The sequence below is a fragment of the Danio rerio genome, chromosome 9 (genome assembly GCF_052040795.2).
Source record: "Danio rerio strain M-AB ecotype USA chromosome 9, GRCz13ab, whole genome shotgun sequence".
Lineage (NCBI taxonomy): Eukaryota > Metazoa > Chordata > Actinopteri > Cypriniformes > Danionidae > Danio > Danio rerio.
In genome coordinates, this window is record NC_141029.1 from 57,665,001 (window position 1) to 57,679,109 (window position 14,109).

The window sequence follows — 14,109 nt, forward strand, 5'->3', positions numbered from 1 at the left end:
AAGTGTCTTGGAAGAATATCTAGTCAAATATTATTTACGGTCATCATGACAAAGATAAAATAAATTATTAGAGATGAGTTATTAACACTATTATGTTTAGTTATAATAATTATTATTATTATGATTAGTAATAATTCTGACTTCAACTATATATATATATACATACACACTCACTAGCCTCTTTATTAAGTACACCTGTCCGACGTCTCAATAACACAAATTTGTAATCAGCCAATCACATGGCAGCAACTCAATGCATTTAGTCATGTAAGCATGGTCAAGAGGATCTGCTGCAGTTCAAAGCGAGCATCAGAATGGGGAAGGAAGGAGATTTAAGAGACTTTCAACGTGACATGGTTGATGGTGTCAGACGGGCTGCTATTTCAGAAACTGCTGATCTACTGGGATTTTCACGCACAACCATCTCTAGGGTTTACAGAGAATGCTCCGACAAAGAGGAAATATTCAGGGAGTGGCAGTTCTGTGGGCGCAAATGCACAATAGACAATAGAAGATTGGAGAAACGTTGCTGCTCTGATGAGTCTCCATTTCTGCTGACACATTCGGATGCTCGACTCACAATTTGGCCTCAACAGCATGAAAGCATGGATCATCCTGCCTTGTATCAGCGGTTCAGGCTGGTGGTGGTGGTGTAATGGTGTGGGGGAGATTTTCTTTGGGTCCATTAGTACCAATTGAGCATCAACGCCACAGCCTACCTGAGTATTGCTGCTGACCATGTCCATCCCTTTATGAGCACAGTGTCTCCATCTTCTGATGGCTACTTCCAGCAGGATAACGCAGCATGTCATGAAGCTCAATCATCTCAGACTGGTGAACATGGCGATGAGTTCACTGTACTCAAATGGCCTCCACAGTCACCAGAGCTCAATCCAATAGAGCAGCTTTGGGATGTGGTGGAACGGGAGATTGGCATCATGGATGTGCAGCCGACAAATCTGCAGCAACTGTGTGATGCTATCATGACAATATGGAGCAAAATCTCTGAGGAATATTTCCAGTAGCTTGTAGAATCTCTGCAATGAAGGATTAAGGCAGATCTGAAGGCAAAAGGGGGTCCAACCCGGTACTAGTAAGGTGTACCTAATAAAGTGGCCAGTGAGTGTATTTTAGTTCATGATAAACTTGAGATTCTATCGTTCTTCTGAACCCATGCGCGAATGAGTGTTTTCAGATTTCAGCACTTGTTTATTCTACTCGGTGTGTTTTTCTTCTCCTCCATCTGCGGTTGCTTTTTTTTCCTTCTTCTTCCAGAAATGTTCAAGCTTCACGTCGGCGTCTTCAAAGCCTGCTTTTATCTGGCTGTCGAGTCCCTCAGAAGGGCCCGAGCCAGTGCACCTCAATTATTAATCTGAAATGTATCATTCGACATCCAAACGGCGCAGCTTGATGAATAATAAACTGCAGGCGCTGCATAAACACTGCTGATTAGCGCAGTCAGTTTCTACTGTTCTGTAATGGCCAATCAACTCAGCCTCGGCCCGCTGTTTGCTCTAATTATTCCTTCCAAGAAACGCTCGCAGGTATTTTATGATGATAAACGCTTGATGGAGACGTTCAGCCAACAGCTCGTATACTGCTGTTGTTTACTCTGTCTCAGGTTGCTCTCGCTCCCCTGCAGTTAGAGATGCACTTCTGCCTTTCCTAAACATTTCTTTTGCACTTTCCTTTCATCTACTGGCTTGTTTGCATTGCAAATCGCTTTCTTTGTGCATTGACATTACAAAGATGTTTTTTTTATCATTGCTTTGATGTTTCTGAACTGTGTTTTACTTTTACTGGTACTGTATGTAAGTTTTGGGCTCTTCTGAAGCGTTAAAATACCTTGATATTTTTCCAGATATTTATAGGGAAACTGAAGCACTCGATCAAGTTTACCTTATTTTGTACATTGGGATCCACTTTAATAGAAAAATATTAAACAAACTCGATTAATGTCAGCATTTAGCAGAAAACAGCATGTTTTACTAGAAATTTTAGAGCTAGAGCGCCGCCATCTTGGAATATCGCTGTGTCTGACATCACGGGGTTGGTTCTGTTCCCTCAGCTGAACAGATACAGTGGAATTAATGGACTGAACACGGAGACTGATCATAACTTAACCCAATGTGTGAAGTTGTGGACGTGGAGCTGCTGCAAATAAAAGCATCAGATGTGTGTCTAATGTAAAAATATTTATTTATTCTATTTTTCCCTTTTAATTACCGATCATTTAATTACCCAATATGCAGTTGCTGCATATTTGTCAGCTGCACATCCATGATGCCAGTTTCCTGTTCCACCACATCCCAAAGCTGCTCTATTGGATTGAGCTCTGGTGACTGTGGAGGCCATTTGAGTACAGTGAACTCATCGTCATGTTCAAGAAACCAGTCTGAGATGATTGAGCTTTATGACATGCTGCGTTATCCTGCTGGAAGTAGCCATCAGAAGATGGAGACACTGTGCTCATAAAGGGATGGACATGGTCAGCAGCAATACTCAGGTAGGCTGTGGCGTTGATGCTCAATTGGTACTAATGGACCCAAAGAAAATCTCCCCCACACCATTACACCACCACCACCAGCCTGAACCGCTGATACAAGGCAGGATGATCCATGCTTTCATGTTGTTGAGGCCAAATTCTGACCTGACCGTCCGAATGTGTCAGCAGAAATGCAGACTCATCAGAGCAGGCAACGTTTCTCCAATCTTCTCCAAGTGTAAAGCACTTTGAATTGCCACTGTGTATGAAATGTGCTATATAAATAAACTTGCCCTGCCTAACGAGCAGTTGGACAGGTGTACCTAATAAAGTGGCCAGTGAGTGTGCATTGAGATCAGTGTTTGTGTTATGTGTGCAGATGCCTCATCCAGCCGTTATCATGTTCAGTGGATGCCTGAATACTGCAGCCACAACCAGAGCCGAGCAGCAGAGAAATCCGTGACTCAGGTTAGTGTGTTTTACACTGAAACTTTATTTTGTGTGTGTGTGTGTGTGTGTGTGTGGTGTGTTTGTGTGTGTGTGTATTTATGATTGTCCGCAGCATCAGCCAAGAGCTCAGTGAACAAGTCTCCTGCTCTCCATAAACGCAGCCTCTTACGGGACCGAGGACTCATTTCTCTTCATTATTGGGAGCAAATTAGCCAGTGTTGTTTCAGATGATGTGGTCAAATGTGGTCCAGTGCCTAATAAAACACATGCATTAAAATGACTTTTCCAGGAAGTGGGATTGAATTCATCAAACCCCCTCCGGCCCCCCCGGAACCTTAACCTGCAGCCCAGAGCCGGTTCCACTACTAGAGACTCGCAGATCTGGATGCTTAACATGCTTCATCCTGTTGCATAACGTTAAAACAATTTCCCTTTTTCAAAGTGAATCTGATGGTGGTTTTACTGTGCAGACGCTGATGGGATGTTTTGGATTGCATCGATACAAAGTTAAGGTGTTCAGGTTGGTTGCTAGGGTGTTGCTATGGTGCAATTTTGTAGTTTTGTGACAGATTTGTTTTGGCTGGTTGCCAGGTTGCTTAAATGGGGTTACTATTGTGTTTTAAGTGGTTGTTAGGGTGTTGCTATGTAGTTTCCAAGGCATTTTCTTTGGTTACCCGGGTGTTGCTATGGTGCAGCTTTACAGTTTTGGTTGTAGTTGGTTTGGCTGGTTGCATGGTTGCTTTTTTGGGGTTCCATTGTTTTTTAAGAGGTTGCTAGGGTGTTACTATGTAGTTTCTAAGGCGTTCTCTTCGGTTGCCCGGGTATTGCTACGGTGCAGCAATACAGTTTTGGTTCTAATTGGGTTCTGCTTGTTACCAAGGTGCTTAAATGGGGTTCTTTTGTGTTTTAAGTGGTTGATATGGTGTACCTATTCAGTTTCTAAAGTGTTCTGATTGGTTGCCAGGGGGTTGCTGTGGGGTTGTTATGGTACAGTTGTGGTTGGTTGTCAGTGGGCTTATATGGGGTTGCTGTTGTGTTTAAGAGGTTTCTAGGGTGTGGCTGGTTATTATCTAAGGTGTTCTCATTGGTTGCCAGGGTGTTGCTGTAGGGTTGCTATGATACAGTTCTGGTTGGTTGCCAGTGTGCTTTTATGGGGTTGCTATTGTGTTTTAAGTGGTTGCTATGGTGTAGCTATTCAGTTTCTAATGTGTTCTCATTGGTTGCCATGGTTTGCTGTGGGGTTGAAATAGTGAGAGTCTGGTTAGTTGCTAGGGTGCTTATATGGGATTGTTATTTTGTTTTGAGTGGTTGCTAGGGTGTAGAAATTCAATTTCTAAAGTATTCTCATTTGTTGCCAGGGTATTGCTGTGGAGTTGCTATGGTACAGTTCTAGTTAAATGTTTCAAGCGCAAAACTCTGCAGTTTTCTATTATTTTCTGGTTGGTTGTCAGGATGCCTCTATGGGGTTGCTATTGTGTTTTAAATGGCTGCTAGGGTGTGGCTGGTCATTATCTAAGGTGTTCTCATTGGTTGCTAGGGTGTTGCTGTAGGGTGGCTATAGTGCAGTTCTGGTTGGTTGTCAGTGTGCTTATATGGGGTTGCTATTGTGTTCTAAGTAGTTGCTATGGTGTAGCTATTCAGTTTCTAAGGTGTTCTCATTAGTTGCCAGGGTGTTTCTGTGGGGGTTGTTATGGTGCAACTCTGCAGTTTTGTTTCTTTGATGTTTTGACTGGTTGTCAGGATGGGTCTATAGGGTTGCTATTGTGTTTTAAGTGGTTGCTAGGGTGTGGCTGGTCAATATCTTCATTGTTCTCATTGGTTGCTAGGGTGTTGCTGTGGGGTTGCTACAGTATGATATAGTTCTGGGTGTTTGCCAGTGTGCTTATATGGGGTTTGCTATAGTGTTTTAAGTGGTTGCTATGGTGTAGCCATTAAATTTTTAAGGTGTTCTCATAGGTTGCCATGGTGTTGCTGAAGGGTTGCTATGGTGCAGTTCTGGTTGGTTGCTAGGGTGCTTATATGGGGTTGCTATTGTGTTTTAGGTGGTTGCTAGGGTGAAGCAATTCAATTTCTAAAGTATTCTCATTGGTTGCCTGGGTGTTGCCATTGTACAGTTCTATTTGGTTGCCAGGGTGCTTTTATCAGGGTTCTTCTGTGTTTTCAGTGGTTGATCAGGTGTAGCTATTCAGTTTCTAAAGTGTTTCTGTTGTGTCTTGGCTGGTTGCCAGGGTGCTTCTGTAGTGATGCTATTGTGTTTTAGTGGTTGCTAGGTTGTAGCTGATCAGTTTCTTAAGTATTGTAATGGATTGTATTGCTATTACTCTGCAGTAATGTCTCTAAAGCAGAGATGGGCAAACTGGAGGCTGTGAATGGTCCTCTGGTGTGACCCCAGCATTAAACAAAATTATATGTTAAAGACTAAACAATAATACAGAATCAGGATGATTGTGTGGGAATGAACCCTGCCTCCAGCACTGAATGACCCCAGCAGTGTTCCAGCATCAGTTTTACTCTCATCTGTCTGTGTGTTTGATGAATGTGCTCGTGTTTTGCAGGAGAACTTCATGAATCTCCCCAGCCTGCTGTTCTCCTGTAAGTACAGGGTGACGGTTCACACCCTCAATGCCAGGCGACGCTCTAAAGGCGAGAGCACCAGCTTTCTGACGCCATCCTGCGCCACTCTGAGGAGCAAGAGCATCAAACCCATCGCCTGTGCTGGAGACGCTGGTGAGAGAACAGCATTTCAGGATCAATGGCATTTAATGCACCATTTTCACAAGTAATGTTTAACGGTCATCAGCATCTTAAATCCTTGAACGTTTTTAATATTCAGATTAATTTCTAAAATCGTATGAACATTAACATGTGTTTATGTCTGTATCATATCATCTTTCCATCAAACTACAAAAGGCGAATGTCCGCTTGTGTGTGAGGTGTGTGTAATGCAGTGTGTATGGGGTGCAGGACTGTAAATCTGACATTATTCTCTCTTCTGGCTGCCGTTATCAGTCTCACACTATTGTTTTCCTCTTCTGAAAGTCTTGATAACACCATCCTGGAGCTTTTCTGTCATTATTTCAGCCAATAGGATTGTAGAATTTGTTGTACTCTCCTTTTCACTGAGCTCTGAGTTTACACACCACTTCTGCAGCAGACGAACACGCAAATCTAAAAAAGGCTCCATGCTGATGATACACAGGGCAACTTCTGAGCAATGTTTCCTGGCTATTTTGCAGAGCGATGATGCTTTCCTATTTAGATTGGGCAACAATATTGTGTCTGTGCCCTGTTGCCCTAATTTGTTGCCCTGTGTCTGACCTGGTTGCCCATTTATGGCATCATTTCCCAAAGTTGTCTGGCAACAATATTTAGACCGTTGCCCTGTGTATCATCAGCATCAAAGTTCAGAATACTGTTCAGCTAGTACTGTTGATTTATTGTTCTAGTTTTTTAGAACAATGTTTTATATTTAAAAATGTTGCGTTTATAAATTAAAATAAACAATAACAAATATGATATAATAAAAAGACAAGAAAATATGAGAATAAATATACTTATTCTTTTAAAAAAAATATTAATAAATAAGTCTCTCCTTTTTCTCTTATACCATTGTTTTTATAACATCGTTGATATTCTGTCATAGTCATTTCAATATGTTTTTGCAATTTTATTATGCATTTATTTGTTATTATTATTATTAATATTTCATTTCAATTAGGTTTATTTTCTAAATGTCTCTGAAGAAATGTATATATATATATATATACATACATATATATATATATATATATATATATATATACATATATATATATATATATATATATATACATATACATATACATATATATATATATATATATATATATACATATATATATATATATATATATATATATATATATACACACACATATATATATATATATATATATATATATATATATATATATATATATATATATATATATATATATATATATATATATATGTAACCCTCGGTACACAAATGTATTATAAGATTTAATCAATGGACCAGATGCTCAGAAGTCTAAATTCCTCCAAAGAGAGAGAAGATACAACAACAGTGAAGGACTCGGACACAGAGGTAAGAATATTAAAAGATTGTATTGTAAAATGTTCACAGAAATATAAAATAAATAAATAAATAAAAATAAATAAATAAAACAAATTCTAGGTTTTTTCACACTTATCTAATGACCTCAATCTTATTTACACTCTCTAATAACACTTCTCTTTCTTCACAGGCTATATCACTAATAAGGTAAGTTAATATTGTTGTTTTTTCTGTTTTTCTATTGTTAAGGCTAATATTATATTTTGGTTACTATTATAACAATAATATAATATTAATATGCTAATAACAGTACTATATTAAAGGTTTGCAAATGTAAGTTAATAATACAATATTAAAATTGTATTATTATTTAACATATAATCAAGATTTCCCTTCTTAAATCAGTTAACCTCTCTCTATAAAGATTCAAAAATTTCAACGAATGAACACTCTAAAGGAACAATGTACAAATAAAATAAAAATGAAAATAAAACATTCACTTAAAACATTTCAAAATGTTCCAAAAGTCCAGTAAAGGTGATAAACTTTCAAAAAGATTCTTTTGCAAAACAACTAGGTTGCAAATTCAGTTCCAGAGATCCAGGATGTTGCACTTGTGAGTGTGTTGTAAATTTACACTCCTACCATGACGTTGAATAGGTTTTACTTTGTATCTTTTCAACAGGTGTATCCAAAGAATCCACTCAATGGGAGGCTCGCCAGTCCAACTCCACAATGAGACACGCCGATGGAAGTTGAGACAATCCAAATCCAGAAAAGAGTTCAAACTTCAATTAATTCGAATCCAGAGCAGATCACATCCAGCAACTGACGTCAATAGAACATCTCACCGATGAAAAACCAGAAGAAGATGCACAAACGAACAAAACCAAACAAAAAAAAAAAAACCTGGCCAAGGAAACATTCAAAATCAAAGCGAAAAAAAATAGGAAAACTCCAGGTGGCACTCGTGTGCAGATTTCACTCTCAGAAACAAATCTTGTTTTTTTCTTCTCTCAATCATCTCTGCTTTCCCTTGCGAACACTGAATCACCATAGCAACGGTAAACACAAGCTAACAGACAAGCGAGATTTGTTATTGTTTGGAAAGCTGATCTGCTGCTATAGTGTAAGGCACGATGATGTCATTCTAAAGCACTATTCCCTTGAATGCTGTATAATACTCTATTATAAATTATTTATATAAGTAAATAATTTTAATGTATATTATTTAATCGAGTATTCTGCCAATGTTTTTTCCTCATATTTCTATTTGCTCTATTGCTGTATACTACCCACTAGTAACCTGGGTTACACATTCCCCCCCTGAATTCAGGCACGTCCTCGGGCATGTACGGGGTTGGGTTGTCACTGCAATTGGAAAAGGGTCTGGCACAACAAAGGGCTGATCTCTAGTGAGTATGGGTTCTTCTAACGATGTGGTAAAGGCAGAACTCAGACCTTGTAGTAAGGACTGAATGACTAGTGTCAAGGGATTTCCTAGTTTATGATACTCAAGCTTATTAGGAGGTCTACATTGCCTTTTTGAGCCTCTAGGGCCACTGGTATCTAGGTCTTCATCCACTATTGGCTGGTTACTTGAAACATTTTTGACATGTGGATTTTGATCATTAGAATGGGATACATCAACAGGATCTAATTCAAGCGCCCTTCTATGGATCTGTCCTTCAACACTATTTCCACTTCTTTCAGGTTCAATTTCTTTGGGGTCAATATCAGCAGGGTTCAGCACAGGTAAGAAATTCTCACTGACATCATCTCTTTGATTTTCAGTTAAGTCTTCTTCTAATCTGGAATCAGGTAAGGTTTCTTTTTCAGGGTTCACTACGACAGGGAGTGGTTCAATGGGCTCCATGCCAGGTAAGTTCCTTACAAGCACTGGACTTTGTGATGAAGGTAACACAGTCGTTGTAATGGATTCCAACTGGCGTCCTGCATTTCTAATATATAAAGAGTCATCCTCAGATTCTGACTGATCACTCATTTGATGTTCTTTGGGAGCATATTCTAGAGCAGAGCTAGACCTAGTTCTGGGCTTACGTTGAACATTTGGAGGACTCATTTCTTCAATTTCATTTTCAGACAAATATCCACAAGGTCGAAGTAAGTCTCTGTGTAAAGTTCGAACTGGACCGGTCTTTCCGTCAGGCTGGACAACATATACTGGGAGATCTCCAGCTTTACGGATAACTACATAGACATCTGGTTCCCATTTGTCTGCCAGTTTGTTCTTGCCTCTTAGCCTCAAATTTCGCACAAGGACTTTATCTCCCACGTCAAGAGTAGAAACAACCACATGTTTGTCAAATCTGCGCTTGTTACGTTGGGCTACTTTTGCAGAGTTTTTGATGGCAATTTCATAGCTCTCTCTTAAACCTTCTTTCAGATCTTTTACATACTGAGAGTGGGATTTGGTAGAACGATCCACAGGTAACCCAAAGGCTAAGTCGACTGGCAGCCTGGGCTGTCTACCAAACATAAGTTCATAGGGAGTGTATCCTGTTACATCATTTCGAGTGCAATTGTAGGCATGCACCAAAGGCTTGACAAACTCCTTCCAGCACGACTTCTTTTTGTTTTCAAGAGTACCCAACATTTGGAGAAGGGTCCTATTGAATCTCTCCACTGGATTTCCTCTTGGGTGGTAAGGAGTAGTTCTCACTTTGTGTATACCTGCGACGAGACATAGCTCTTTGATGAGGCTTGACTCAAAATCTCGTCCTTGATCACTGTGCAGTCTTTCCGGAAATCCATAATGTACTAGAAAGTTTTCCCATAAACATCTAGCCACAGTCTGCGCCTTCTGGTTTCTGGTAGGCACAGCCACCGCATATTTGGTGAAGTGATCTGTAATAACTAATATATCTTTGGTGTTACTCTGATCTGGCTCTAAAGACAAGAAGTCCATACAGACCAACTCCAATGGTCTGGTAGTCTTGATGTTCATCATTTCAGCTGCTTTTTCAGGAAACGCTTTTCTACGTACACATCTCTCACATGTCTTAATTTTCTCTTCAACAGATGATGACATTTTTGGCCAAAAGAATCTGGTTCTGACAAGGTCAAGTGTCCTCTCCATGCCCATGTGTCCCATATCATTATGGAGACTCTTCAACACTGTTCCACGTAAAGCTACAGGTAAGGCTAATTGATAGTGAGTGCTTTCCTGATCTTGCTTCTTCCTATAAAGCAATCCATCCCTTAATTCTAATCTGCTCCATTCCCTTATCCACAGAGTAACAGCAAACGATTGGTCTTTTGAACTAGAAGGTTTTTCATTCCGCTGTAAACAATCAATAATGAATTTGAGATCAGGATCCATTCTCTGCTGTCTCTTTAACTCCTCGTTAGACAGGTAAGGAATGACTGGAAGACCATGCTCATTTTCTTGTTCAAACTCAGTTGGTAATACATCTGCATGCAGGGCTAAGGACTCAACAAGGGCAATGGAAGGGTTGGAAAATTTGCATTTATGTGAGGAATTTCCAATCTGATGTCGATCACAGATGGCTTTTATGGCCTCTGGGAGGATAAGAGAATCTTCAACTCCAAATTCATCTAAATGATGAAGGGTAAACTGTTTAATTCTCTCTCTCTCTTTCTGAGATGCAGGGTCATCTAAAAGCTCACCATGTGGTCGTCTTGAAAGGCCATCTGCATCACAGTTTTGACTTCCAGCCCTATACTGGAGCTTGAAATTGTAAGTGGACAGACTTGACAACCAGCGATAACTGGTAGCATCAAGCTTTGCAGATGTCAGAATGTAAGTTAAAGGGTTGCTATCAGTTACGACCACAAATTCTGTTCCATACAAATAGTCACTGAATTTAGATGTGACTGCCCATTTAAGAGCTAGAAATTCTAGCTTGTGAGCTGGATACCGGCTTTCACTTCTTGTCAACCCTCTGCTTGCAAAAGCAATGACCCGCATTTGTCCCTCTTGTTTCTGGTATAAGGCTGCCCCAAGCCCAGTGTTACTGGCGTCAGTATGCAGAACATAAGGAAGCTTTGGGTCTGCAAATCCCAGAACAGGTGCAGAGGTGAGTTTCTCAATAATCATGTCAAAGGCCTGTTGACAGGGCTGATTCCATCTGTCTCCGAATTCCTTTTTGGGGTCCAGATATTGCTTATTCTTGTTCTCTTGTAGGTGACGTTTTTGAAGAGGTGGATACCCTACTGTGAGGTCATTAAGGGGTTTGATTATCTTGGAATAATCCTGAATGAACCTCCTATAGTATCCAGAAAATCCCAGAAAAGATCTTAATTCTTTGAGATTTCTTGGTCTTGGCCAGGTTTTTAGGGCCTCGATTTTCACTGGATCAGTCTCCACTCCATTTTCTGATACAATATTACCAAGGTATCGAACAGAAGTCTGGAAAAACTTGCACTTTTCAGGCGATAGCTTCAGTCCATATTCTTTGAGCCTTTTCAAAACATGCATCAGCCTTGATTCATGCTCTTCTAAACTTTCAGAGAAAATGATCAGATCATCGATGAAGACCAACACCTCTTTTCTATTCAAGTCACCCATGCATCTTTCCATCAGCCTTTGAAACGTACTTGGGGCATTGGTAATGCCTTGGGGCATCCTATTGAACTCCCAGAACCCCAAGGGACACACAAAGGCAGTTTTACTTTTGTCAGCTTCCTCCATCTCAATCTGATAATATCCTGATTTTAAGTCAAGGACAGAGAACCATTTTGAACCAGTTAGTGCTGAAAAGACCTCTTCCAGATTTGGCAGGGCATAGGCATCTTTAATGGTTTGTGAGTTTAGCTTTCTGAAGTCAATGCAAAGACGTACAGAATTGTCTTTCTTTCTTACAACTACTATGGGGGAGGCAAAGGGGGATTCTGACTCTCGGATAATTCCAGCTGCTAACAAGTCTTGCAAATGTTTTCGTACTGCATCAATGTCCTGAGGATGTATGGGTCGAGGTCTGTGTTTGAAAGGAGTCTCATCATTAAGCTTTATTCGGTGAGTGACTTTGTTTGTATGTCCATAATCTAAGTCATGCAAGGCGAAGACTTCAGGCATGGAATTTAATTGATCCATTATTCGTTTCTTCCATTCAGGTGTCAATGGGGAATTTTCAAAGTCAAATTTGAGATTGGAACAAGCACAAAGTTCTTTATTGACAGTGCTGGAATTTACTGGCCCACTCTTTATTACTTCTTGGACTGCCCGCAATTCAGCAATTATAGTTCTGGGATAGATGGTAATGTCGGTCTGAGTTTCATTCCGTAACACAACTGGTAACTGTTGATGCCTTTTGCTGGGTAAGGAATGCAAACAGCTGGCAACTAGCAAACCACCAGGTAAAGCGGGTGAAGTTGGTGACTCTAGAGCTACACATTTTCCTACGTGAGGACAATTAACTAGAACATGTCCATCAAGAACCACTGTACATCCTGCAGGTACTACCTCTGGAACATGTCCCTTGAATTTGATACAGCCCACTACATCAGCACTTGCTTGTTTGTATCTTGCTTCTAAAACTTTTTGTACTGCACGGTAACCATGGAAGTTAGATTGAGGAAAGGAAGCAGATTGTTGGACATAGTTGCTGTAAAGAGCATCTAATGAATTTGTGCCAATTAGAACTTGGGGAGTGTTCATCAAATCTGGGACTACCAGGGCTAAAGTGGGCACTTCTGTCTCTGTTCCAAGGAACTCTCTGGGAAACTTAAGAGTCAATTCCACATATCCAAGATAAGGCACTGTTTGACCATTTGCCCCTTCCACTTCCAGCAAGTTATCCAATGATTTAAGTGGACAATTTGATAAATTCTCTTGATAAAATGACCAGGGAACAGTAGTTACTTGGGACCCTGTGTCCAGAAGGCAGGAAACTCTTTTATTACCAACAGTTATTTGGGCAGTACACTTCACTCCCACTAATCCTCTTGGTAAATTTCTCAAAGGGGGTGCGTCACACGCATTTTGGTTGAACAATTGTTTACGTTTCTCAGGGCAATTATTATTTCTTTTAGTCTCTGTATGCCCCTCTACAGAGACCGTCCTCAGTTTAAAGGATTCATGATTGCTACTTGTTGGGTATCCCACTGGGCTTGTCGCTCCCTTAACTTGCGTTTTTTCTCAGCAACTTTAGTAGGGTCAGGAGCATTACTACAGCTGCTGGCAAGATGACCATCTTCCGCACATCTAAAACAATACCCCGGACGAGGTCTACTTTCAGGTAGTTTACTAGCTCTGTAACAATCTGTTGCTCTAGGTTCAGGCAGCAAGTTTCTGGTGCGGTTTCTATACGTATCAGGGGCAGTCAGTTGAACCTTTAAATCAGCAATCTGTTTCTTTAAGTCAGCAATTTCAGTTGCTTCTACATCACTTTTAATTTTTGGAGTGGCTGTAGTTTGCATGGCTGTAATCTGTGCCTGTAACTCAGTGACAACATTTCTCAGCTCACTCACTTCATCTGGTTTTGCATTTTTTTTCTTTTCTTTCTGGCTTGAATGCTTTTGCAGTGCAACAACTTGAGCTTGAAGTTCACACACTTGCTTTGCGAGAGATGTGTCAGTTTGATCATCCTGCGTTTCACTTTGGTGGGCAGATATCTGGTGAGCTGACAGTCTGAATTTCGAGGGGGCAGGATAGTGTTTATTTAGCCCTAAATGTTTTCTCATTCTTTCTTCTTTAGAGGCATTTTTATCTTCTTCTGTACGGATGAGAACTACTAATTCTGCAAATGAAGGAGGAGTGGCTTTTCTCCTTTCTAATTGAAGGTCAGTAATGAGGGAACTGTCCCAACAGCCGCGACAAAACTGCTTTAGAAGATATCGGTTTCTCTCTTCTTCAAATATCCCACCTCGTCGAATAGCTGTGCTTAAGAGAACTTGTAATCTGTGCAGGTAAGTTGAAGGCTTCTCACCATTGTTTTGGAAGCTATTCATAAATCTGGCTAATAACTCATCTCCATCTTCTACAGAGCCATATACAGACTCCAGCAATTCTAGATATACTGCAGGTAAACTGTTAGGGGAGACATGTTTAACAATATCTGCAGCAGGGGGAAGCAGACTGTCTATGATTCTTCTGGCTCGATTTAAGTCAGAT

At 40.3% G+C, this 14,109-nt stretch overlaps 1 protein-coding gene across 12 annotated transcripts in view; it reads left to right on the forward strand.

The window, feature by feature from the left end:
• Nucleotides 1-14,109, forward strand: part of LOC100535716 (anosmin-1) — a 105,021-nt gene that overhangs the window by 74,098 nt on the left and 16,814 nt on the right. For all 12 annotated transcript variants that reach the window (XR_015499964.1, XR_015499965.1, XR_015499967.1 and 9 more), the window contains 2 exons: nt 2,865-2,953; nt 5,491-5,662. Coding sequence is in view for 2 of the 12 variants with exons in the window: in XM_087268519.1 (XP_087124645.1) it covers nt 2,865-2,953; nt 5,491-5,662 (261 nt within the window). In the remaining 10 variants the exon portion in view is untranslated. The remainder of the gene's footprint in view (nt 1-2,864; nt 2,954-5,490; nt 5,663-14,109) is intronic.